The sequence below is a fragment of the Citrus sinensis genome, chromosome 7 (genome assembly GCF_022201045.2).
Source record: "Citrus sinensis cultivar Valencia sweet orange chromosome 7, DVS_A1.0, whole genome shotgun sequence".
NCBI lineage: Eukaryota > Viridiplantae > Streptophyta > Magnoliopsida > Sapindales > Rutaceae > Citrus > Citrus sinensis.
Window position 1 is genome coordinate 7,264,294 of NC_068562.1, and position 27,500 is coordinate 7,291,793.

General features: G+C 33.4%; 4 protein-coding genes and 1 pseudogene across 10 annotated transcripts; 2 read left to right on the forward strand and 3 right to left on the reverse strand.

Annotated features, from left to right (window-relative positions):
• Nucleotides 1–137: 137 nt before the first annotated feature.
• Nucleotides 138–2,885, forward strand: LOC102630183 (uncharacterized protein At2g37660, chloroplastic). Of its 2 annotated transcripts, XM_006465869.4 has the most exons (9): nucleotides 147–430; nucleotides 555–650; nucleotides 764–816; nucleotides 1,031–1,126; nucleotides 1,249–1,326; nucleotides 1,622–1,684; nucleotides 1,820–1,993; nucleotides 2,143–2,238; nucleotides 2,545–2,885. In XM_006465869.4, exons 1-9 carry the CDS (start codon nucleotides 241–243, stop codon nucleotides 2,617–2,619), a joined length of 921 nt encoding a protein of 306 aa, XP_006465932.2. In that variant the 5' UTR covers nucleotides 147–240; the 3' UTR covers nucleotides 2,620–2,885. The 2 variants fall into 2 exon arrangements, with proteins under 2 accessions (XP_052299898.1, XP_006465932.2); XM_052443938.1 differs by lacking the exon at nucleotides 1,249–1,326 and having other exon boundaries at nucleotides 138–430.
• A 1,853-nt stretch (nucleotides 2,886–4,738) lies between these two features.
• On the reverse strand, nucleotides 4,739–6,995 carry LOC102629421 (protein ELF4-LIKE 4). Of its 6 annotated transcripts, none has more exons than XM_052431632.1 (4): nucleotides 6,880–6,986; nucleotides 6,702–6,739; nucleotides 6,182–6,269; nucleotides 4,739–5,351 (listed from the first exon to the last, which is right to left on the reverse strand). In XM_052431632.1, the coding sequence occupies exon 4, from the start codon at nucleotides 5,310–5,312 to the stop codon at nucleotides 4,968–4,970; it is 345 nt and encodes a 114-aa protein (XP_052287592.1). In that variant the 5' UTR covers nucleotides 5,313–5,351; nucleotides 6,182–6,269; nucleotides 6,702–6,739; nucleotides 6,880–6,986; the 3' UTR covers nucleotides 4,739–4,967. The 6 variants fall into 6 exon arrangements, with proteins under 6 accessions (XP_052287592.1, XP_052287590.1, XP_024951344.2 ...); XM_052431630.1 differs by having other exon boundaries at nucleotides 6,052–6,269; nucleotides 6,880–6,985; XM_025095576.2 differs by having other exon boundaries at nucleotides 6,052–6,269; nucleotides 6,868–6,884.
• A 2,436-nt stretch (nucleotides 6,996–9,431) lies between these two features.
• On the reverse strand, nucleotides 9,432–11,180 carry LOC102629127 (protein ELF4-LIKE 4). Its single transcript, XM_006465867.4, has 2 exons — nucleotides 10,861–11,180; nucleotides 9,432–10,055 (listed from the first exon to the last, which is right to left on the reverse strand). Exon 2 carries the CDS (start codon nucleotides 10,025–10,027, stop codon nucleotides 9,698–9,700), a length of 330 nt encoding a protein of 109 aa, XP_006465930.1. The 5' UTR covers nucleotides 10,028–10,055; nucleotides 10,861–11,180; the 3' UTR covers nucleotides 9,432–9,697.
• A 10,715-nt stretch (nucleotides 11,181–21,895) lies between these two features.
• Nucleotides 21,896–22,806, reverse strand: LOC127903751 (protein INAPERTURATE POLLEN1-like; annotated as a pseudogene).
• Nucleotides 22,807–23,028: 222 nt separating this feature from the next.
• On the forward strand, nucleotides 23,029–26,855 carry LOC102617019 (uncharacterized). The gene is made up of 7 exons (XM_006466087.4): nucleotides 23,029–23,180; nucleotides 23,285–23,758; nucleotides 24,436–24,588; nucleotides 24,976–25,107; nucleotides 25,405–25,458; nucleotides 25,574–26,016; nucleotides 26,112–26,855. Exons 1-7 carry the CDS (start codon nucleotides 23,105–23,107, stop codon nucleotides 26,718–26,720), a joined length of 1,941 nt encoding a protein of 646 aa, XP_006466150.3. The 5' UTR covers nucleotides 23,029–23,104; the 3' UTR covers nucleotides 26,721–26,855.
• The last annotated feature ends 645 nt before the right edge of the window (nucleotides 26,856–27,500 follow it).

Genomic DNA, 27,500 nt, shown 5'->3' on the forward strand with positions numbered 1-27,500 from the left:
AAAAAAGATTTTAAATTGAATCAAGATTCTCTTTTCATTTTGACTTTTCTTTGTAGTAATTCTTTTCTTTCTTTTTTTTTTTAAGTGATGATCTTAAAAAAAAAGGTTTAAGGGGTACAGTTTTTTTGATTTATAACTAGGGGTATATGAGGAATTACAGATGATTATCCTAACTAGATTTATCCAGTTTCGCGGGAATCGAAACGGTTGGTTGATAGAATACCTTTGCACAATCAATCAATGGCGGGTACAGCTTTTCCTTCAACACTCGTCATCCAAACTTCACACATTTCCTTCACTTCTCAGAAAAAATCATTTGAATTAGCAAACCCATCATCTTTAATTTTCAATTTCGAAAAAAAGGTTCTTTTTCGCTGCTCGGCTAAGAAAAAGATCAGCTTTGTTGATCAAATTCTAGATTACATTGAAGGTAAATAAGCACTATAAGATATGCTTCCATGGCATCATTTAAGTTTCTTGCCCTTTTTTTAATTGAATTTTTTTTGGGTATTTTTGGTGTTGTGTATTGGTCAATTTTGTTGTTGATTTTGAAGGTGGTCCCAAGCTAAGGAAATGGTACGGGGCACCTGACCTTTTGCCAAAAGATGGGTCCAATGAAGAAGATGAAGAGAAAGAAGATGAATTTCCGGGTAATCTGAAATGGAAACTTGTTGATTTTATATTTATCTATGTGTATTATCTCGACGATGTCTTGAAACAATTGCCCGGTTTTGATTTCCTTTTAAAAAAAATAAAAACACAGAAGAAGCTAGGGATGCGGTTTTGGTAACAGATGGAGATAGTGACATTGGTCAGGTTTGTGTTATGTGCCATTGATTCTATGTTAGCGAAAATCTACTAAACAACTGAAAACCTGTACTATCTAAAAGGACTATATAGCATATCTTGCTACTACTTCCATTTGTATATGTAATGTGAGGTGAGATAGCTTGCTGTATGATTGATTCTTGGTGAATTTATCATATTTAAATAGTAATGATATTGACGATCGTATCTCAATGATATGCAGATGGTGATATTATCATTGATCGTAAAACGAACTCGAATAAAGGCATTGGTGAAGGATAAGCGAAATGCCATGGAATCGTTTGGAACTTATGTTGAGGTGGGTGGAAGGATTACTTACAATGCAGAGTCGCTTTTCCTTTGTATCATATATGTGTATCTTCTTCGTAATCCTTTTCTGCATTGAAATGGCTGATCATGGTTGCTGTGTTCTTCACAAAGTCGATGGCTGGAGATGCAAGTAATAAGAAATTCTTAAAGACAGCTCTAAGAGGTGTTCGTTCAATCATATGCCCAAGCGTAAGTGTTTCTGTGGCATCTATACAGAGTTTTCCACTCTGCCTAAGGTGATGATTGTGGGTTAGCACCGAAAAGGATTTGTTGTTCAACTTTTTATTTTATGTATGGCAAATCATTTTTCAAATATCTCCCGCATGTAATTACAAAGCTTATTTTAGTATCTACATGTCAGTTTTAATCACTCAATAGCTTATTGCATGAAACACATGTTTTTCATTTGCAAAGCACACAAACAAAGACTTTTAACAATGTATACAAACTTCTACTAAAATCCTTTCTTACGCTTCTGTCACAGGAAGGCTTCATATCTAATGCTGGGAGCTTGAAAGGAGTACAACATGTAATTCTCTTATCTCAGGTAACCCTGTTCCTCTCTCACTCCTCATGTTTATGAATATATATACACATTGATACCTCATACATATGTGACTGCAAATACAAAGCGGTTTCAAACTATATAAAGTGACATTATTGTTGTTTAATAAGGGTGCAGTTGTCTGTTTATAGAGGCAGCGGTGGCATTCAAGCTCTAATGAAAGGAAATGCCAGAAAATTGGCTGAGCAAGATGAGTCCATGCTTATGGCTTCGGGTGTTCCTTACACCATCATTAGAACTGGTGTGTTACAGAATACTCCAGGTGGAAAACAAGGTTTCCAATTTGAAGAGGTATTAAATTTTGCATGCCAACTTAAATTCCTTCGTGAATATGAGTGATAATAATAACAGAAACACCTTATTTTTTTTGAATTTTACAAGAAATGAAACTCAGAAGTATCTATCTTTCTTATTTATGTATAAACCCTTTTCAAAACCAGGGTTGTGCAGCAAATGGAAGTCTTAGCAAGGAGGATGCTGCTTTCATTTGTGTGGAAGCACTTGAGTCAATCCCACAGATAGGGTTGATATTTGAGGTTTGTGAAATTTCTAACCTATGTGAACAACTCAAGTAAACGGGGTCTTTTTCACTGCTGTTATTTCCTTGGAAAATGGTTGTTACCGCAAAATAAACCCTGCCTGAATCCCACCCTAGTGTAATTTATTCTACTTTATTTTTTCTCCTTTTTAAAAATAATTTTCTTTTTGGCCTTTCTGGGTTTAATCAGGGTTTATTTTTGGGTATCTATTACTGCAATACTGCTTTTCTTTTATCCTTTTCCCTTTTCTTTTCGTTCTACTCGTAAATGGCTGTTCATTAAATGGTCCTTAATTTGAAATAGGTGGTCAATGGAGAGGAGAAAGTTTCAGATTGGAAAAAGTGTTTCTCTAGATTGATGGAGAAAACGGGAAAGTAGCTTCCACAATTGTGGCTAAGGAAGAAGATTATCCCTGTTTGTTTGTTTGACATAAAAATGGCAATGACTTCTCATTTCCAAGTAATTGAATGGAAAATTCTACCAATTTGATGGCCATAATAAGTTGTAGAGTCTTTTTCTTGGAGCAGTCTCTCCGCTTGCCAAAATCAAAAAGAAAATCAGACTCTGATGTGATATAAAACCATTGATAAAATCTTTATTGTCAGATTCCTCCACTTTATGTGGAGAGCATGCTGCATGCATTAGATTTTTTTTTTTCTTTTTCCAACTTTCTTTCCATCATTATCAAAAGCTCTTAGATTCCGCCACTTTTTCCACCACAATGTGAACAAAATGATTTATCCCTTTGATATTTCTTTTAAAAGAACATAAAAGATAAAGATGGTGAGTTCTACTACTGAGATAAAAAAAATGCATCTCATCCTCTTTCTAATTCCCTTAAAACACTTGGAATCACATGGATTGATAATAACAATGAATCGAAATGAATCGACAGATCATAAATGAAGTCTTTATAGGATATTGGAATCAAAGTCTGCAGAAAAGGAAACAATGCTTATCAAGAAGAATTTGGAATATCAGTAATGATATAGTACAGTAATACAGTATGGATGCTTGTTTTGCCACACAACATGATTATTCCAGAACACGATGTACTCAAATTTGTTATGAAGATAAGAATATATGCAGCAAAATTATTAAATAACTTATTACGGCTATGAGCATTATGTCAACAAAAGGCCATGTTTGCATTGCATCAAATAACCTTTAGATGGTAGCCGTTAGTATATGTTAAGTGTGACAGCAACATAATATAAGAATCATTCGAAGCATATCTTTAATAACAATAAAATAAGATTAGAGTTATCGATAAGATATTGTTGGCCATTGCTATAAAAAATCAGTGTGCAGAAAGTGAAAGCAGCAAATTAAAAAGTAGATTATTTCTCCGTTCACATGCTTCCATGCTTTTATTTGTCCTGGCTTATTATAAACGCTGACCCATTTTATCTCCTTGACTTCAATCACTTCAAAAACGTAAGATGTTATAAACTAATCCCATATATTCAGCTGGATCAGCACTCATTGGCTGAAAATGCAGGCCCGCAAAATACTCGTTTCCCCATTTGATTGGTCCAAAAATAAACATAAAAAGTGATACTCCTTATTTGGGGGGGGGGGGGGGGGGGCGGGGGGGGGGGGGGTGGGTGTTGGTTGTTGGAAGTCTACATGGGTCCTTCAATCTAAATCTAAAAGATTGAAGGTGCACTTAACCTAATACTAAATCCTAGCAGAAGTCTATATGTGGCATAAGCCACCTGAATTACATCAACAATTGGAGTGATGCTGATCGCTACATGCCCTAAAAGTTCTAAATACAAGCCAAAAACCAAACTATTCACTGCGTGCAGTCATTAACATGGGTCCTTCAATCTAAATCTAAAAGATTAATAAAAGGTTCAAAAGAAAATATACACTGAGAGAACAATGGATCTAACTCACTGGGTCCACAGAAAAAGCACTTGTTCGATCAACTTTTTGGTTAGTGTATATGTGAGTTTATAAAGTGAAAGATTATAACGTGAAAGAAAGGACAGCACCTATAGATAGAGATTGATGATTTGCTAGCTAAGGGTTAAAGGGACCGTATTTACCATCTCTTGAATATAACCTCAGCTAGGGGACTACAAACACCATAAGGAATCTCTTTTGACAAACATTGGAGAGTAATAAAGTGGGTTGTTGGAAGCTCCAATCAAAAGCAGAAAATGGGATATCATAAGAAAATAGAGATAAGGTGATAAAAGATGATTAAATAATTAATGATGAGCAATTAAGCATACCAGTCTTAAAGCCTCTCTAACAACCTTGAAGGAAAAGTAAGTAATAATAATATTATCCAACTCTTCTTTGATGACAGTTCAGCAATCAAGCTTAAGTCTATTAAGCAATAATTATAGAAGAGATTAAGTACAAAAGACATCACCTAACCAAGTCATCCAAAAAAAAGCCAGGTGTGTTGACAGAAACAGTGCATTAAGCAAACGCTAACAAAATTAAATTGTATATAAAAAAGACCAGGCAGGTTAAAGAAATGTAATGTAAAAAAGAGAAGCCTTTTTTATTTCATTGAGATACCACGGTTACACAAAATTACAATGGCGAATTTGCCAAAAGGCTATTTCAATCATATTATATATATATATATATAACTGATTCATAAGACTTATGTAATGTCATCGAATATCTTTCTGCTTTTTATCCAATTAATCTTTCCAGTACAGCAAGAAAGAAAACAGACTAATACAAGAACTCAGTTTGGTAAACTACCCGGATCTAATTCTCTTCTGACTAGCTTTTCCTTCGGATTTTAATGTGGCAGCCGATTCCCCTTCCGATGAAGCCTCCATTGACCTTGTGAAAGAGTTTGAGAGATCAGCATAGAGATTGACAACCCTTCTGATGTTGTTGTTAAGCTCTTTGATCAAACCAACATTTCGCGTCAAGTTATCAGGGACCTTTGACTCATGGTTTTGATTAATCTCATTGATTAGCAACCTGTTTTGATCTAAAATATCTTGAACTTGTCCAAAACTCTTTTGAAATATTTGCAAGATTTTATCATCCACCTGTGCATCATAGCCGGCGCTTGAAAATATATCCCCTTCCATTTCAAGTTTACTTCTTCTCAATAAACAGCAGACTTATTCCTGCACCAAAGACTCAAAGTTAGTATAAGCAAAGCCAATTGAGGGGGAAAGTAAATTGGTCGGTTCCCATGACTTTATCTTATCTGTAGTTACACTTCTTATAATAAAACTCAAAATGAAAACTTCACAAGCCACACATCATTCAGCATGCATTTTGTTGCTGAAAAAGAAATTAAAAAAAAAATACTTTCAGATCTTTATACAACATTATTATGCAAAAATAGTGATTAAGTCCCTCCACCAATTGAGTGTAAACCAAGAATTTGACTTCAATGAAGTCATGAGTCCCTATTTCCTATGCTTTTCCTATATTTCCTCAGGAACCAAACAGAGAATTGGCAGAATTGCATAAGAAACAACAAAGAAGCAGAAGAACACAAACACGGAATTGTTCTGTCTCGTATAAGCAGACTCTTTTCCCAGAAAAGAAATCTTTTTCCTTTTTAATGCTTGAAAATTAAATTCACAGTTGGGATTTTTGGGAAACAACAAAAGTATATTAAGGGTGACCAGAAACTAAGAAAATGTTTTTCTGTTGCAGAAAACAATGAGTTTCAACAGAAAAACAATGAGTTCTGAATCGATATATCAATGAAGGAGATCCGTGTCATCTCTCAAAGTGAAAAAGCATCAACGATTTTCCAAAAAAATAAAAATAAATAAATTACATAAACAAACACGACCAATGCATTGAACTGACCAGAACCAAAATCTTAACGAAAACTAAGGATGAACAGCGCCCAAATACCCAAAACTGCAAAACTGATCGTGTGGATGATACAATTCTTTCAAGTGGAATTGAGGGAAGACTATTGGTAAAATCACTCCACCTATGCGTTAAGTACAGATTTTATTGTATAAAGATTCGCGCGCTCAGGAAGAAAAGAAGTGCATTTAGAATCACTTTAAGAGAACTCCCTGCAAATTCCAAATATGACACGGTTAGGTCAAATTCAAATAAAACTGGCTTGTCAGCGTTATCGTTTCAAGGCTTTTAGCCATCAATATCAGGTTATGTATATTAGGAAGGTACATCTAATGCATGGTAATAAGCAATGGCAAACGACAAAAGGCCAAGAATTCAAAATCAAACCCAGCTGTCCCGATAATGAAATCAACACACAGACATAAATTCGTAGTCATGCAAAGGTCTCATTAAAACAATACGAAAACTACTTTTGTGGTCCGGAAATTTGTGCTTTCCTGAAAATTTAATACCATCGCCGAAATAAACAGAATCTAAAACTAAAGTCTATCGAATGAAATAGATGTAAATAAAAAATAATAATAAAAAAAAAACTTAAATGTAAACGAGCGGAAATTACGAGATAAATTTCAAAACATGCATACCTGCGAGTGAGAACACAGCTGGTTTTCCATTTGAATTTCTGCACAAACCCAAGTGGAACGGTTATTGATTTGTTTATCACTTTGTCAACACAATTCAATTAGTATTTTATTTTTTTGGTCAATAATTAACTTCTTTAATAAAGAATTCAGCGTTTAATTACATTACATGAATACGTACAAATCAGTGCAGATCTACAGTAAATTAAAAAAAATAAATTAAAGAAAACAGGCGAGCTCTGTGTGTGTGTGGGGGATGGAAGAAAGAAAATACGAGGAATGAATATGATGAAGCATAAAGGGAGAAAGATACGAACAAGAAAAATTTATTGAAGGGTTTTTATCATTGACATCCCTTGATTTTATCGTATTATCACTTTAGATTTTCTTTTTTTTTTTAAATCATTTTTTCTGGTAATAAGTAATTAAGTAGTGATTTTTCTTAAAATATATATATATATATATAAGGGAATGGTTTTTTTAATTAATTTAATAATTTTTTACTTTAAAAAGTGATATTTTTTTTGCCTAATCCAATTAAATATGAGTAATGATATAGTCATAAATTCTTGTACAAATTGATGTGGCGTTAATTCATTAGTTTAATTAAATATTTATTGACCCATATAATTTATTTATATTATTTTATATTTTTATTCAACCAATGAATTAATACCACATCAATTTATATAAGATAAATTTATACAAAAATTTATAATTATATAATCACTCATTAAATATTATAATATTAACGGTGAATTAATATAGTAGAGAAGTATTTATCTATTAAATAAAGCATACCATACAAGTGAAATGAAAATACCATAAGCCTTAGGGGAGGTGAGTGATAAATTTCGGTTTCTTCTAGAAAGAATAAAAAGACAATGCAAGAAAAATTACCCAAGCAGGGAGATACGATGATTATTTCAATGTTAACAAAATAAGGGAGGACAAAATTTTTGGCAGTTCAAAGTTTTGTATATGGTTTTTTATTTTTATTTTTCTTTATGTTTTAAAGATTATTTCAGAGTTAAAAAAAAAAAGTAATTAATACGAATCTAAAAGTTGTCGTTTTATAATTTTTTTTAAAAGAAAGTGTGCAGCGCGTTTTTTCATGTTTTATTAGTAGCTTTTTCCGCGAGAATGTCAACCGAACACGTTTTTCCCATCAATATTTCCCCTAAAAAAGAAACGGCCCTCCATTTTCCTGGAAAAAAACCCAACACAATTTTCCAGCCGTCCAAAGGGTTAGCGAGACTTGAAACGCACGGTTTCCACTCTCCCCCAATTTAATTCAATCATGACCTGAACATCATCCTTTATTAATGGAGTTTGAATCTTAAAGACTTTTGATAGATTATGCAAAATGGAAAGAAAACGAAGTGACGGACGAATCAAAATACTGAAAATTGATGAGGTATATAAATTTGAATGCATATTATGGGCATAATAATAAGGGTCAAACAAAGAACCAAATCACCTTTAGTTTATGGTAGTCATGGTACGTCAAGATCGAAAGCAACATGATATAAGCATCTTTAATTAACAAATAAAATAAGACTAAAGTCGTCGTGGAGGTCTCTTGTTGGGTTATTGCTAAGCAAATCCGCATGCAGAAGGTGCTGTGGCCTGCTTATTAATTAAATATTATTAATTAAATAAAAGGCGGATTTATCTCTCTGTTCAACATGTTCTCGATCTCTCATTTGTCCTTGACTTCATAATCGCTTTAAACAAAGTAGATGATGAAAAGCTTATTTCATTTATTCCGCATTAATACGCACCGTTTGATCGGTCCAAGAAATAAAAGGTGATAAAAAAGATGCCGATTGGGTTACATCAATAATTGGACTATGCATGGCTCAAAAAAGAAAAATAAAAAATAAAAATAATTGTGGAGCTATGCATGCTATTTGCTATGCATATATATAAGACACCCCTATGTTCAAAATATAAGCCAAAAACCAGCTACTCGCGCTGCAATCAATCACATGGGTCTTGCCACTAATGCCATAGTCTAATGGTAGGTTGGTGTCTGATTCGAGTCTTTATATATGGATTGGAAACTCGTAATTAATTTTTCTCCCATAAAATATGAGTAACATAATATATTTTTAAAAAATATTAATGAAAGTAAATATCTCTCTAAATGTAGAGTAAGTAAGTTTTCCAACTGGTCTTGGTAGAGCTTTTAACTGTTCTACAATTATGTAGATTCAGATTCCAAATGAACCTTAAATTGCAATATCCATGGGGTTTAAAAAATAGGAAAGAAAATCAAATGGGTCCTTCCTCCTATTAAATCTAAAACTCTAATGAATGGCTCAAAGAAAGACGAGACAATGAGAAGGAAATGAACCTAACTCACCGGGTCCACCGAAAAAAGCACTTGTTCAATCAACTTTGTTGGTTTGTGCATTTATGAGTTTTATGAAAAGATAGCGATCGATAAATTGCTATCTCATGGTTAAAAGAATAGTATATGCAACGCCAAAGGGAATCTCTTTTGAAAAAAACATTGGAAAGGAATAAAGTGGGTTGTTCAAAAGTTGCAATCAAAAGCAAGATCATGGGATGTGGGATATGATATCATAAGAAAAATGGAGATAAGGCGATCAAAAAGATGATTGATGATGATGAGCATATTAGACTTCTTAGTTTCTATTGATGACAGTTCAGCAATCAAGGGTTAATTAACTCTTTTGGGCAATAATTAAAGACGAGATGAAGTACACATGACATAACTTAACAAAGTCATCAACACACAAAAGCCAAGTACATTAGAGAAAGGAACAGAGGGCACCAACCAAGCTCTAACACTACTAGAACAAGAGAGAATTACAATAGTGAATCTTTGCCAAAAGGCTATCTCAATCATTCTACATAAAATTGATTGATTCATTAGGCTTAATGCAATGTCATCCAATCAACATTCCTTGTACATCAAGAAATTAAGAACACAGGACTAATAGAAAAGCTCAGTTTTGATAAAATATAAACTACCCAGATCTAATTCTCTTTTGACTAGCTTTTCCAGCCGATTCGTCTTCTAATGAACCCTCCACTGATCTCGAGAAAGAGGTAGAGAGATCGGCGTAGAGATTGACAACTCTTCTGATATTGTTGTTGAGCTCTTTGATCAAACCAACATTTCGTGTCAAGTTGTCGGGGATCTTTGATTCGTGGTTTTGGTTAATCTCATTGATTAGCAGCCTGTTTTGGTCTAAAATATCTTGAACCTGCCCAAAACTCCTTTGAAATGTTTGCATCACTCTACCATTCACTTGTGTGCCATTGTTGCCTATGCCTGAAAATATATCCCCTTCCATTTCAATTATCACAATATTCTCCTGTTTCCTGCATCAATCACCCCCAGTCAGTACGCCTATTTTGGTGGGTGCCTATAATTTTATCTCATCTCTAAACATACTCATTACAATAAAGAAACTCAAATGCATACTTCAAAGCCCACAAATCATTGAGCTAGCATAATTGGTTGCTGAAAGAAAAAAACACTTTTACACCTTAATCAAGCATTATTATATATATATATATATATATATATATATATATAGCACAATAGCGATTAAGACCCTCCAACAAATTGAGCCTAATTCATGAGTCCTACTTTCCTATAATTTTCTCATGAACCAAACAGAGAGAATTACCAGAAGTGCAAAGGAGACAGCGAATGAAGCAGAAAAACACAAATATGGTAGTGTTCTGTGTCATAAAAGCAGACACCTTTCCCATAAAAAAGAGAGCTTTTTATTCTTTTGTGTTCTTCAAAAACAAAAAAAATCCCAAAGGCCCTGTTGAGTTTCTGGGAAACAGTGGAGTGTGTATTACAGGTGACCATTAAAATAAGTGAAATCACTGAAAACACTTTTTGTGTTGCAGAAATAACGAGTACTAAATTGATACATCAATGGCATGACAGAGATCTATGTACTATGCTAATGTTATAATATATCTCAAAGTGGAAAAACAAAAGCCAGCCTTTTTTTTTCAAAAGCATCAGAGATTACCAGAGAACAACTATAAAAGAACAAACCAAAAACGCCAAAACCAAAAGAAAAATTGACGGTGCCTGTACAATTAAACAATCACAATTATTTATTGAACTTAGGCTGAGTTTATTGGCCTTTTCTTGACCACTCACCTTAAAATGGCAGCAACTACGTGAGGCGCGGATGAAGAAGAGCAAAAAGATGAAGGATTTTCTCAAGAAAATATGGGAAGAAAATTTAACAAAGTTTGAATTATGAACAGAGATGAAGAGATAGATAGAGAGAGAGAGAGAGAGAGAGAGAGTTTGTTTGAAGATTAATTTGTGGAGAGAAACAAAACAAGATTGGTTGTTTTTAATTCTTGAAACTTTGTTTGGTGGGAGAAAGAAACAAGAGAAGAGATTGAGGGAGAGAGAGCAAAGACTATAATGGAGGAAACAAACTTATTCATGTTCTTTTGGTCTGTCTGTCAAGTTTTAGTTGGTAAAATGAAGGAATATTGTGATAGAAAGTTGTTATTATTATTATTATTATTTTAAGACTAGATTTCAGTCCTTTTCAGATTTTTTTATATCTTATTTTTCACTAAACTGGACAATAACCACTAAGTATTAATATTAATTGAGGTAGATCATTGTAGATTTTTCATGTAATATAACTTTATATAACATGTCATGTTACTTGGGATATATATTGAGATCATTAATAACCTTATTTAGGAAAATAATGGTAAGTTCTAACAGTGATACAATGTCGACAAAAATAATTTTAAAGTGTTATATTAAAAATAGTATTAATTTTTTTACTTAACACTATAATAAGATATGATTTTGTTATTGTTTTGTCATCATTGTATATATAAACATTTTTCAGTTTCAATATCAGTACTCCTTTATATAATATATATGTCACATTATTTATGATATAAATTGTGTAGTTCAATTTTATAAGAATATCATGAGGCACAAAATATTCTTTGCATTGTTGTAATATTGAAAACGAAAGAGTTTTATTCAAATTTATCAACAAAAGAAAACAGTAAATTTCCTGTACGCTTAGATGAGTCGAAGAATTTTATATATCTTACTCACTCTTTCCAATCTCTAGTCTATGCTCCGGATTTTAGTAGCATTCGGGGAGTCTATCAATTTCTTGTCTTGTATAGTATGGAAGTTGGTGTTTGGGGAATAAATCTTGATAAAATATTTTGATCATGCCCGACACAAATAGTAAATCACATGAAATGAAAATGTAGATGGAATGATTATTGGGTAAAATGATAAGAATTATTTTGTGATTAGTTGAGGTAGAGCGAGATGTGACACTTAATTATATATTACTTGCTTTAGAAGCATATTAATGAATTAATTTACTCGAGTAAAAATTTTTTTAAAAAAAGAAGAAAATATTTGACTATTAGATGAGATGCCAAAATAACCATTAAACTTAGATTTGTAATCACGATTGCTAATTTTTCTCAAATTTATATGTTTAGTTTTTACTAAATGTGGACTTGTAAAATAAAAATAATCTTGAGCATTTCGTACAAAATTGTGTAAAAAAGTTGCTTAGTTCTTGAAAAATTTCGAGTAAATTAAACTAAAAAGAAAAATAATTTCTAGTCTTAAGGGCAACAGTAGAGCGACAGAAACAATACTCCTTCTGTCGTTTTTGTCTTTCATGGTTTTTAGAAAGGATAAAAAATAAAAAAATCAAGTGACTACAAAAAGGGGCAGCAAATGGTGCCTCTTTTGATCGCCCTCTTACTATTGTTATAGAATTTTAGTCAAATATTACTGCTCAATGAGAAAAGGGGTGCCTTATTGGCTTGACTTGTAAAGATTTAAGAGAGAGTTTTTCACGACAAAGCAGTGCTGCCGCTCCGCAGGTTCCGAATACCCGAATCTGCTAAATGGGTCGTCTCGAAAGCCAACCTGTATTTTTAAGCAAAACGGTGAGGGGAGTATTAATTAAGTTCACTAGTTAAGTTAAGCTGATCCCTCGTATGTATAATGAAAAAATTCATAATATATTTATTATTTTTATTAAAATTATTATTTAAAAATTAAATTTATTACAAATTATTAATTTTTATTTTTTAATTAGTTTTTTTTTTTGGTACAACAACTGTACCTGACAATTACAATACGACAATGCCAGTTAAGTTTAATTTACAGTGGCGTCCCCATGTTTACAACTTACATGGCAAAGAAGTTTTTCACCTTGCCTTTACGCCCAAAAAATGATTAGGTTTAAAAGGGTAATTTTAGAAATGCACTTAGTTAAAGCCGAAAAATGGGCCGCTTTGATGCATAAAGAACAACACGATTGTAACCCACCAATTTCAAGTTCTAATGGAATTGAGGCGATGTGGTTTAAAGCTATTAACGGTAAAATAAACAATAAATGAATGTTTAGCGTTCAAAATTTTTAAGTTGTATAAAAACGAATTATTAAGGATAATGTAGATTTTTCATGAAATAGTTAGATACTTAAATTAATTTAACTTTTCAAGTATAACTTTGCACGCACTTGATGAACAATAAATTTTTTTATCAATAAATCTTAATTAGGCCTAGACATTGGATAGGATTTGAATAGATCCGATTAGAGATGGCAATGGATTGAATCTGATCTAAGATTCAGGTGATTCAAATCCAATCGGATCGGATTGGGTCGGTTTAAAATGAATTTGGATCGGATTTGGATATTGATGTGCGGATCTAAGACGGATCTGAGTAGGTCTGGATCTATCATAATATTTAAATTCATATCCATATCCACCCACTTATTAAATATGTCATATAAGATATATGTGGATACTTCTATTACTACAGATATTTGTTTCTTTACTGTGCATACTTTCTAAAATAACCATATATTCAATTTTTTCACTTTTACTATATATTAAATATGGATCAATATGGAACAATATTCCTTAGTAAACGCACCACAGTAAATTGCTCAAACCAAGACATTTATTGTCTCCTATGAAATCACTACACAAGTAAGTGGTACATGTTCAGCTTTGCGAACAACTCACGATCTCCTTTAATATCCTTGCAAAGCATATGTGTATGTTACCCTACATGCACATGAAGAATCTCTTTAAAAATAAATTTATTTTTCCGACAATTATTTACTCTAAACAAACACATAACCTGACCATTCGCAACCATTTACGACTTTATCATGGGAAAATTCGTCTCAATCTAACTCCAACCACTACTACGACGCTTGCACGAAGTTTTTTGCAACTATTACTTCCTTATGACGGTTTGTTATTGCTCATTTCTTTTAACGCATAAGCTGGTATTTCTAAAAAAATAAATACCTCCTAAGTTGTAGAACTACTTTCAACCTATTACATATGTAATCGACAATACATAAGGAAATAAATATGCCGCAAATATTTCTATCCCACGAATATACAATCCACAGCATACTTAAGTATACATTTTCTACATCATTTTTGATTTGCCAACTACCAATCCCTTGTGTGAAACCTTACTTCATCCTCTAACTTAAGCTAGGCTGCTTGTGTAATTTATAACCTCTCCACGACATCTTTCACTGTGAATATCTTTCTATTCTTCAAAACAAAGATTATAAGCACCATATCCACCATCCTCGGCGCCTATAATATTTATAGGCTCATCGTTTGTCGGAGACACCTTCGGCCTCTACCTTCAATTGGTCTAATTTGTGCTATCTTTTTCCATATTCCATTGACTCTAAACTCATCCACAATACATATCTCAAACGAACCAACAGTGTCATCATCTTCCATTGTATTTGTAACAATAACACAACATAATTTGTTAATAACATAAAAATTATTTAAAAATTAGATCACAAGAAACACTTAATGTGTTAATCTGCCATGGGTGCCTGTCGCACCAAACACATATGCGACACGCACTTTTCTCACAAAACACACCTTATGTGCTTTGTGCGATAATTGCTCCACTGTCGGCCCACTGTTTGCTGTGAATACACCTTTCGCTGATAACCATCCATTACACCATACTATTTCCACTATTCAACCGATAATACCAGTTGCCAACATTCTTACATTTTGATTCAAGTAAAATAATACCAAAATTAAGCCTACACAATATACTGTATTCTTTGAGGCATTTTAGCAAACATTTGTATTGCCATTTTTAACGAACCACACTTTCATTAACATTTGGTCAATTTTCAATCCAATTTCATTCCTAATGTTAACGAGTCTAATCGCTCAACAAGATATATCCTATAATCTTCTACAATTACTACTAAACCCATAAATCCATTATCCATTTACGAATTTTGACAGAAACTTACCGAACAAACTCAAATTAAAGAGGTCGCTGTTGCAGGAAGTAGCCATTGTTGTCGCCACTTCGATTCCAAACTATTGTTGCCGTTCTTTTTTTTTTTTTTTTTTTTTTTGCTTATTCGAAAATACTGGATTTTAAGATTTTTGCCGGAGGCAGCCATTTAATCACAAATTTTTAATGTGTTATTATTTTTTATTTCCCTATGCTCTTTTACCAATCCAGTGACCGGCCAATTACTTGTTTCTCTGGTTACCCCTACATCTCTACATGTTTCATTTCCAGCCGTCAGATTATATCGAACGCTGACTTGGGAAAATGACAAATGAGTGGGGTACGAAACCACTGATGCAAAGTAATTTTGGCCTTAATCAAATTATTTTTTTGCTCTTATGTGTCCCTATTTTAATTTTTTTTTTTAAATTGACTCATTAACTTATTTTCCAATTCGACATCCTCCATCTAGAATCCCTAAAGCCTACAAGAATTCAACGATGTTTAACTTTTCCAAATCTCTAATACTGAAGACTACAAAATACAAATCCTCTTCCCATTAAGTTCCAACATGCATTCTTAATTTTTAATCTTTTATTCATAATTATCATTAAAAGATGATTATTTCTATTAAGCTATATCAAACAATAATTTAATTGGTAATTGTTTTATTTATACAGTAAAAACTAAAAGTATCATTATTCGTCATTATCAATTTGTTTTGTCTGATAGGCTAGTTATACACAGAGAGAAAGACAATTTTAGTAGTATTGACTATGGACGATGAAATTATCTTTCAAATTTTTCATGACAAGTGTAATAATATATCAAATTAACTTCAAGTTTGTCTTTTTGTTTATATTAAAGTTGTAAAAAATTAAATTAAGGGTATTATTATAACTAATGTGATTATTTTTATCAAGTTAGTTTAATTATCTCATTGTTAGATACTGATATTGTTATCAAGAATAATCCCCTCTAGTTAGTAGGCTTTAGTCTCAATTTCCTTCTTTAATTTAAGTGAAGACAATCCTCTCTCTTTTGAAATGTGAGTAGAGTGGACGTCCCTCGAATATTAGAGAGGGTTAAAATTTGGGTTGTGCTATATAAGATTTGTAAATTAGTTCCAGTAATTGTGTGATTGTAAATATTAATATACTAATATCATTAACTATGAGTTGTAATCTGAACATTAGTCTCATGTAATTCAAAAAAAATAAAAATAGCCCCCTCCAAATAATTTGTCTGGGCCCAACACTGATGATATACATATTCATATGTCAAATAGTGAATGGATAAAAAGAATTGTTTCAGGAGCACCAAAAATCTTTTCATAATGAGTCTTGTTACCCATGTTAGCCTATATAGCTATAAATATTGATTTTGATGATAACAAACCACATGTATTTATTAAGTAAAGATTTATGAATTGTGCTTTTATAATAAGAAAATGATGTTATGGAATTAAAGCATTTTGGACTAAAATGAAAGTAATTTTAAAATCTTTGATAGTATTTTAAATTTCAGATTTGGACCTATTTGAAACTATTTAAATATTTTTGGATTATTCTATAATTTCACAAAGTTTGGGCGAAATCATAATTTTAAAAAGTTTTGAGATTGATAAAGTATTATTCTAAAATTATGAAATTAGACCTTTTTGCAAACTTTCATAACGTTTTGGGCCACACTATAATTTTATAAAATTTTGAGGTTAAATTATAAATTTGGAAAAATATTCACTGTAGCATTTACTGTAGCAAACGGAAATCTGGATTCTGACAAACGGAAGTCCGGATTTTAGGCAGAATCTATCCGAATTGAAAGCGGAAATCCGGATCCTGACAAACGGAAATCCAGTTGTTGGGCAGTAAGCTACTGAGCATAAGCGGAATTCCGGATGTGACAAAGCGGCAATCCAGATGTTCAGAAATTTAAAATTGTGGCTGTAACGGTAACATTAAGCGGAATTCCGGATGTCCATAACCGGTAATCCGGTTACGACCAAAATGTGCATAACGGCTAGTTTTTGAGCTCAAACTATATAAACTCAAAACCAATTCATTTTTGGTAATCCAAGCAAGCAAGAATAAGTGCACACAACATATATTGAGCTTCAACTTTGTGAATCATCATTCATTAAATCATCTTTGTTCTTCAATTTGTATATCCACTCTTAAAGAGAGATTGATTGTTGTATTTTTCATTTCACATCAAATTGTGAGTGTACAAGTGTGAGAAACACTTGGGGTGAAGAGATTGAAGATATAATCTCTTGTTGTAAAGGTTCATTGACACCTTAAAGTCAATTGTAATCGTTTGAAGCCTTGGAAAGACTTGGATAGTGAAATCCTCAAGCCTGGTGTGCTTGGAGGCGTGGACGTAGGCGGGGATTGCCGAACCACGTAAAAATCCTTGAGTTTACTTTCTCTTCCCTTGCTCTTTAATTCTTGTACTTTGATTGAACTTATTACTTTCAATTTTTATTAAGACATTAGAGTGCTTGTTGTGTGGATTTGCTAGGATAATTTTTAAAATTTCAATTCACCCCCCCCTCTTGGGTTGCACACTTATATTTCAACCCAAACTTAAAAAATGACTTGCTAAGTAACATTTCATCCTTGCACCATTCCCAAAAAAAAAGAAAGAAAGAAAACAATCCACATTTGACCATTCTTGTTTTCCTATTTTATTATTATTTATATTTGAAAAAAGTCAGCGTTGAAAAGTATATGCTTTGCACTAAAATATTAGAGTAATATTATGGATATTCATTTTAGATATTTATTGAATTGGAATACTCACTGACGTATAATTTGATGTGTCAACTAGCTTTAAAATAATGTTTCAATTTGTAAAAATTATAGAGGTGAATAAAGAGCAATGCTACTTTATTAAAAGTTGGTTCACAAAATTTTGATTCAAGCTTTACAATGTTTCATTTTGTAAAAGAGTAATGCTACTTTATTAAAAATTAGTTCGCAAAATTTTGATTCAATTATAAGAAAATATTGAATTATTATTATTTTTTCCAATTCGCCCATCCTACCCCACACGCAAACACGAAATTAAATAACTTTCCCCTCCAACATTGGTATGAGGCCATAAGGGGCAATTGATCCCTTGACGACTTGACCTCAACTAGACTATCATAGTTTTCAAACCCGAACTGTATTTTAGTTTATTTACAATAATGAAGGGTAATAAAACGAATTTATCTTTCACGTTTTTCATGCAAGTGTGAAAAGTGAAAAATACATATGATGTTAGTTAACAACTCAACTTGTATTTTACACACTTTATCAAAGTAGCATTACTTGAGAATTAACATACCAAAAAGGAAAAGAAATAATTACGCCATGATTTTGGGAATAAATTCCAATCGTCCCACAACTTTTTAGATAAAGAGAATTCATCAACTTTGATTGTTCCAGAAGAAATGAAATGATGCAAAAATGAAGTTATAAATGTTTTACTCAACAGGCTTAATAAGTTCTGTTTTAGCTAGCCTATTGTCACGGGCCGCTCAAAACTCTACGATCGAAGGCTAATTTGCGCACACGGGCTCGCTTAGCACTCAAGGTGGATACACTTAGAAGTGGGGGTTAACTCAGAAATGGGCCACCAAGACAACTACACTAGCCGGGGTGCGCTTAGCAAATCACCCACCAAGGCCCATAGTCTAGAATTCTCCACATATTGCACATACACTAGAATATTCTAGGACTCACCACTTGGGTCCCTAAGTGTTTTGCCACTTGTAGTAGAATTCTCTAGAATTAAGCATTCCACCCCCTATAAATAAGGGTGAGCATCCATCATTCTCACAACCACCAACACACCCACACAACACACCTAGCACACTAGCTCACAAGCTCTCTTGTACAAATACCCTTGTAATTATTCAAAGTGTGTAATACAATCATACTTGGCCATCCCACACTTGCTTCCCTTAACATTTTCTCTAAGTGTGTGCTTGACTTGTTTAGGGAGTAACCAAGGCTTACTTGACGATTCACGCGCTAAGGTCGCTCAAGTGCCGCACGGGATCTTGCTGCGCAAAACTATCACCCCGTGACACTATGATCAAATCAATTTTATAGTGAAGCCGCATATACATGCCTAACTAGATAATTATGAATTGAATAACAAGATTGAAAATTTCAATCCTTTATGATTTTATTCTCGAATTTTCATTCAATATATAGACTTTCATTGTATATATTTATTTATTTGGGAGAAGGATTTATGTGTATAATAATGATCCTTAAAATTCATGTATTAATATGTGACTAAACACTTGCAGTATTACATTGTTTGTTGTGTTCTAGATCTAGTCAATCTTGTGGCTTGAAAAATACAAAGAATAAGAAGAGAAGAAAAGCAAATTAAGAAACCCAACATTTAGATGGACAAGAACAAAACTGGAACACATGATAATAATTATTCAGCGCTGATTATGGATGGCAAAAATCGGGTTCGGGTCCGGGTTTGGCCTTCTCGGTTCCGGACCGGTGTACTAAAAAGTTGTTCCGGATCCGGATTTAAACCCGAATTTATTGCATGCGGGTCCGGTACGGGTTCAACCTGGAAAAATCCTAATTTTAGGATTGCGGGTTTTAAATTCGGATCACTTAATCAACTAAAAAATTAAAGAAACCGAATACGAATACAAATACAAATCCCAATTTGAAAAAACATTCACAAATACACAAATACAAATCCCAATTCTAATTTCAATGATTCAAAGCAATAAAACATTCACAAACACAAATCCATAATACAGATCTACAATCCAAACTGACGATTCATGGATTCAATATTTACGAACTTTAAGGATCCACATCTGGCGAAGCAACAAATGGAGGCTGATGATGATGATGATGATGATGAACACATCGCCACAGCCACGATTGCAATCGTGAAGGCGGACAAACGTCGACCAAAACCCATGAAATAGATAGACAAGCGGCGGCCGGTGATGATGATGAACATGAAATACAGTGAAGGTGGCGAAGCGATGACAAGTGACGACAATGATTTGATTAAAAAAAGAGTTGAAGAGAGAGAAAAATAATACTTTGCTTTGGCTAGGGCTGTGAAAGTGTGAAGATGAAGAAGATTAAAATGAAAGAGAAAGAGTTGAAGAGAGATGAAAAGAATGGCTTTTGGTTTGGACTTCGATGGCTGTGGCTGTAGAAGTGGGAATTAGGGCGTGGCTGATTTTTTTTTCTATTTATATTATAAAAATAATTAAAAAATCATATTAAGATAAAAATATCTGGGTCCGGGTTTCAGATTTCTGGGGTTACCCAAACCTGGAACCGGACCCGGATACATGCGGGTAGATGAAATCAATTTCGGATACCGGATTTATTTTATTCCGGTGCGGGTTGAACCCGGTCCGGATTATCCAGGTTTGTCCGGGTCCGAGTTAAATTGCCATCCCTAGTGCTGATGTTTGCCTTAGGTCAAAACCCTAAAACTAATGCAAACGACGTTGTTTCATTTTTTTTTTTTGTTTTAATCGGCATCAAAATGATGCCGTTTGCTATGCTTCTCATCTCTATATCATTTATTTCATACAAGTCATGGAAACTGAAATCGATTCAGCATTCACTAAGATACCAATTCCGGCAATACATCCTAAAACATATCAAATTCTACAACTTGAGAGGAAAATTTGCTTTAAGAACATAGAAGAAGTTCACACAAGCCTTTCCAAATAATTACGCCAAGATAATGGACTTGGTAGTGCCCTGCCTAGGGTTGGCCAAAAAGCTTGAGTCGGCCCAGGCCTGCGAGCTTTGAGCCTGGCCCTCATAGTCAAGCCATGAATTTGGGCCAAGATTTTCAAGGCTCATTGCGAAAGGGTATGGGGAAAAAGCTTTTGGACAAAGTTCGGGCTTTGGCCCATGCCTTTGTAATTTATAAAATAAAATTAAAAAAAAGGAAAATTAAATTAAAAAAAAGGGAAAAAAAGCTAAAAAATAATATATCACAAATCAAAAGTCATGGTTTCATTCAACTACCAATCCCTAAATTAAACACAAGTAAGAATCAAAAGCCAACAACCGTTAGCTGATACCCACCCAACTTAATTCACAGCCATCACTGATCAATCCAACCATTGTTGAATGCCAATCAAACCCAGCAGCTATCACCACCAACGAGCGATGTAGCAGCCACGAGATCGCAACACACCAAGCAGCAACAGCGGCGAACTCAACATGCGAGCGCGAGCAGCATCAGTGGCCAGCAAGCCTCTTCGAACCCAACACGCGAGCAGCATCAGTAGCAGCAACAGCCAGCGAGCCTCTTCAAACCCAACACGTGAGCATGAGCAACAACAGCGGACAACGAGCCTCTTCGAATCCACGTGATTTTTGAGGTGCAAAGAAGTGCCAGAATAGGGGCTAAAAAGGAAGAGATTCGCAAAAAAAGAGCTGGAGACTTTTGCGTATGACATTCTTCATTAATCGTTGAGCTCTTTCCATTTCGTGTAAAAAAAAAAATCAATTATGAATATAATTTTTGACAAAATCTATGTAACCATACGCCTCTAGTTAAGAACTTAAATTATTATGAAATTGTTCTCCATTATCAGCAAGTGACTAATGAATATGTAAATCTGAAAATTATATATGTGCTATAAATTACTTGATTTTCCTTCAAGTAAATTGTTATGAAATTATGAGTTACCGTAAGTCCAGGTAAAGGGCCTGGACTTGAAAACAATTTGGCCTTGAAAAAGCCTGGCCCAAGCCCGCAATTTACCAACCTCAGCCTTACCTGAAAGATAACGCTTAGTCAACAATCAAAGATACTAGGAAAACTAAATGAAATGGACCTAAAATTAACCTAAGAACCATCAATTAATTAGAATCTTGCATCGATTGAATTCGTCAAGTGCTTCGTGGTCGCTTAAGCCAGCAAGAAATTGGGCTAAGCCTTCAAGAAACAAAGCCACTTGAATGAACACTCAAGGCACTAGCAATTTCAGCGATCACACTTTTTCTCAACTTCTGAGCATCCACAAACACACTCACCATATCATTCATGTCCTCTTTCATTGACTCCCCAATAACCCCTTTGAGTCCCTCATTACGCTATCTCTCAAAAGCCACCCAATCCTCTGCTATCCTCACTTTGCACCTTCTTGATTCTACCACTGAACACCGGTACCATCAGCCTCAACCCACCTTCAATTTGCTCAATTTGTGACATTAAATTCTTGGACACATTACTCTACGTCGTGAAAGAGGAATGCGATTTCAAGACTATTGCGCCAAGATGGGAAGAGAAGCTCGGGTAGGTTTTCTTGGGTGGCCGCATTGTCTAATGCATCGTAATAGAAAATAAAATGGCTGAAGAGGAGGTCGACGTGAGAGTAAATGAGGGTTTGTGAAGAAGATGAAGAAATAGATTTGTGAGTGAGAGGGAGGGAGGAGTGTTTTTTGCAGAGTGTTGCACCAGTTTGTGTAGTAATCTTTGAAGGCAAGTGTTTGCGATTTCTTGGGGGAGAAAATAGAAGCAAAGAATCTTGGTATCTTTGAAGAAGATGATAATTTGAGCTTGATGTAAGTAAATTCGTTGTTTCTCCTTAAGCAGTCAAAGAAAAAGAGACAGGAAAGGGGAAAAGGAAAGATAGGAAACGATGAACGAAAGGAGAAATATTTAGTAAGCAAAACGCACCGTTTTTTACTTTAATTGTGAAACGGCGCGTTTTGAGTTTTCAGAGTTTGACCCGAAATTTGACTCAGGGCAACTATCATTTTCCATAATTATTTAAAGTGATTTCATAATAAAGATAAAAGTGATAAGAACCTTAGAATTCTTCTGTTTGACTTAAAGCACAAAATAAAATTCCAAACCCAGCATGTACTTAATGAACGCAGGGGCCCGGAAGGGTATTGCTTTACAAGAACTCAACGTAATGATTACAATTCTTTCCATAGAGTATGTGACTGTGTGTGTACATATTTTGGCTTAGCCCTTCCGAGCATCCTGCTTATAAATATATTTATCATATCTGTAGTTGATTCATTCCCTAAAAGACTAGTTATATAATCAAATAAAAATGATGGATAGCAACGAAACCACAAGAGCGCAAGAGCAGAGCAATGAGGGTGATAACCAAACTCCAAAAGCAAAAGGTAAGTTAATGAAGGACATTGGCTGGCTAACATTAATAATTTTTTCTTTTTTTTTTGGGTTAAACGAATTGTTAATTGCTGCACGTTCGATATTTGATGGACAGATGAGAAGATAATAGAAGATATTGCTAGCCACGTGCAAGTTACAAGGTGTGTACTGGAGAATGATTGGAAAGGTTTAGAACGTTACATAATGAGCAAGACTCCGGAGGCCTTGACCAACAGAATTATCGCACGATTGACCATATTTGATTTTATTGTTGCGTCAGATGCGCCCGCTACGCTTCTGGAGAAGCTTCTATCAAGAGTCCCTCCAGATTTGTTACAAGAATTGATGAGTGATGCCCACCTTTTCTTTGCTGTTGGTTGTGGGAACAAAAATATAATCGAAATCCTTATGCGTTACAAGACAGATTTGCCAAACGTAAAGCACGTCACACGTTTACATCTTGTTCATCATGCAGCCTTGCTTGGCCTAAGGGACGCCGTTGATTATCTACTCCCAAAGACCATACAATCCTTGGATGGCCACGATGCTATTACCCTGCTTAAATTTCTGATTAATTCTAATCTCTTCGGTAAGTACTACAATGGAGTACCCTATATAGCATTTTTTTTTGAAGAACTATATAGTAATTTTGCAATAAGGGAATCCTTATTTTGTTAAAGTAAAACATAAGTTAAAAAATACATAATACGGACTCCACCAATGCAGTATTTTGTCATGTGATGCGTTGAAATTTATTTAGTTTAATTTCAATATATTGAAAACTGTATTTTTTATGAGTAATGATACAGCCACAAACTCTTGTACAAACTTATTTTGTACAAACTGACGTGGCATTAATTCATTAGTTGAATGAAAATATAAATTAATAAAAACAAATCATGTGGGTCAAGTGATATTTAATTCAACCAATCTTATCATGCCACATCAGTTTGTACAAAATATGTTTGTACAAGAGTTTGTGACTGTATCATTACTCATTTTTTATATGTTAGTCAGTTAGTGCATTAAAATCTATATCTTTTTTTATTTTAATGGCATTCTCATTTTGTTAAAATAAAGATATCTTCATTTTATATATATTGAAATTAAAGTTTGAACTTTTTTTTTAGTATTTTACAATATTGTAGAATTGGTTTACAATTTTTAAAACTCGTGATGCATTTTAATGAAGTACGGAATTCTCCTATTGAAAATTATATATATATATATATATATGTATATTTATTCATTATATTTTTTTTACAGATATGGCTCTGGCTTTATTGAAGAAACATCCAAATATAGCCCGCACAGCAGCACTTGATGACACCAGAATAATTTTAGAGTCATTGAGTAAAAAGCCTAAGGCGTTTGCAAGCGGGAGCCGACTTGGATATTGGAAACGCTTACTGTATCAATGTTGGCCTTGTTCACAACCTTTTCTAATTGAAGTTGCACTACCTTTTTAGTTGTTTATTTGGTTCAATTACACCCTTTTTTTTTCTTTTACCTTTTTTTTTTCCTTTACATTTGTTTGTTAAAATAACTTAAATGAGGTTTTTGACTTTAGTATCAGTTGATTAGAAACTCTAATATTACTTAGGTTGAAATATTCTAAGTCCCATAGTTTTACACACGTGGACCAATATTAAAATTAAAAAAAATGTAATAAGATTTTTGAATAATTTCACCAATAAAATCATTTCGGCTCAAAGATTACAATAATATAGGTTAATTTAAAATAAATCTAGCTTATCTAAGTTTTCCAACTAACCTTTCTTTCTCTTTACTTTTGTGTATTTGTAGGGATTCCTAAACAAGAAGAGTATAATCCTCACCCTCACCCTCATTATGAGAATGCGGATGGAGATGTGGAGAAGCAGCTCAGTGTAACTTCAAAGATTCATTTGGCTCCTCAGAAAATTGCTACTGCATTTGGTTTGTACATCTCATACTTCTATCTAAATCTTTATGAGCAATTTATGACATACCAAATTTTATTTTTATTCACACCTTCTTACCATCCACTTAATAAATAATACATCATTTGTAGAAAAAAAAATTAGAATAAAATCATTTGGTAGAAAAAAGCAGAATAAAATTTGAGGTGTCTAGTTTTCATTAAATCTTTATATGTGTATGCTGAACAAAAAATATATTATCCTGAGGGGTATATCATGTATGCAGATCAATAATTTTTTCATGCAGCTAATAACTTACTGTGTATTTTTACAGGTTCTTTGTGTCAAAAATTAAAGATTGTGCTCTGGAACAACATCATGCAGCTAGGTATTAATTAAGTATTGAAGACGTTCTCTTAATTAAATTGAGAAAAAATTTTTATGTAAATTAATATTTTTTTAATTATTAACAATTTAATTAGAGTTGAATATATGAATGGCAGCCCCGTGCATAAAATCGATACGTGATACAAAGTTAACCCATGAGCAAACGCTTGAAATATTAACGATCATGTGTGCGGGAGCGGTAGTTAATTTGACTACAGATGAAGAAGCAGAAAAGATATTGAAGACGCCAATGTTTACAGCTGCAAGATGGGGGATTTACGAGATTGTCATCGGAATTATTCTCTCTTATTTCCCTGCATCATTATATTTCGAGAATAAAGATCAACATAACGTATTCGATGCTGCAGTTGAACATCGCCAGCAAAAAGTTTTTAACATCATATTTAATATGCCAAAGCAACTCACAATCCTACGTGTGAGTGTGGCCAACTTCGATGTAAAATTGAACAACACGTTGCACTTAGCTGCAAGGTCGGTACCTTCAAGTGAAGTCCCCGGTGCAGCATTGCAGATGCAGAGGGAGTTGCAATGGTTCAAGGTATATTAATTAATTAATACATCATTCTATTGTATACCATTTTATATAATTAGCCATGCACTTATACATTAACTTAGTTATCTATGCTAGCTCAGGCTGTGGAAAATATTGTTCACCCAACCCTTCAAGATCAGCTAAATGATAAAGATAAAACACCAAGAGAGATGTTCACTGAAGAACACGAGAAGTTAGTCAAAGAAGGTGAAAAATGGATGAAGGACACAGCTCAATCGTGCTCACTTGTAGCTGCACTCATAATCACAATAGCCTTTGCTGCAGCTATCACCGTACCAGGTGGCAGCGACAGTAGAGGAATGCCCAATTACTTGCATGAACCATCTTTCACAATTTTTGGAATTTCAAACGCCCTTGCACTCTTTTCATCCGTTATTTCGGTCTTGATGTTCTTGGGCATCCTCACTTCACGTTTCTCAGAAGAAGATTTTCTCGTGTCGCTGCCCAGGAAATTAATCATTGGCCTCGTCACGTTGTTCTTTTCAATTGCAAGCTTGATGGTTGCATTTGCTGCCACAGTCTACATAGTTCAGTTTCATTCATGGAAATGGGTCATTATTCCAATGGGTCTGCTTGGTTTTCTACCTGTCTTCTTATTTGTAACCCTACAGTTTCCACTCTTGATTGAAGTGTTTTCGTCCACTTACGGGGCTGGTATTTTTCCACCAATAAAGAATGTAAGAAAGTAATTTTCAATTCGAGATAATTGGTGTTGTTTTTATAATTATTTTAATGTTAATAAAAACCTCGCTACCTAGTACGAGTTCTCGTCTAATAAGATATTCAAATAAAGTTCTAATAACACCTTTGTTTATTTATTTACGGAATAATCAATTTCTATCTGTTCGCTTTTCGTCTTTTTCTAATTTTTCCTTTCCTAGCCTTTTTGTGTCGTTATAATTCATAAGCTCTAGTTTCTCTAAGCCTTTGTTTCTCTACGCTTTAGTTATGTGTAGCTTCAATAATACATGGCCAAAAAATTTTTATTACATTTCATAATGAAAAATTTGTGCAAAACTGATGGTTGCATAATATTGAAGCCCAAATTCAACCAGAAACTCATACAATAAGGATCTTAATAATAGTAGTTTAATTTTGATCAAATCATTTAGAAAAGATTTTATGAGTGATGATACAGTTACAAATTTTTATATAAACTTATCTTGTACAAATTGATGTGTTATTAATTCATTAATTAAATAAAAATATAAAATAATATAACTAAATCATGTGGACAAAAAAATGTTTAATTCAACCAATGAATTAACACTACATCAATTTGTACAAAATAAAATTATATAAAAATTTATAATTACATCATTACTCATATTTTATTAATTCTCCAAAACCTTCCAAGATTTACTGGAGTGAAGATTTTGTCCAAATACTTGAAATTTTGTCAAAATAGTCAATTTTAACAAACACAACAGACCAAAACCGCCGCCATGATTGTTGACTTTATATATAAT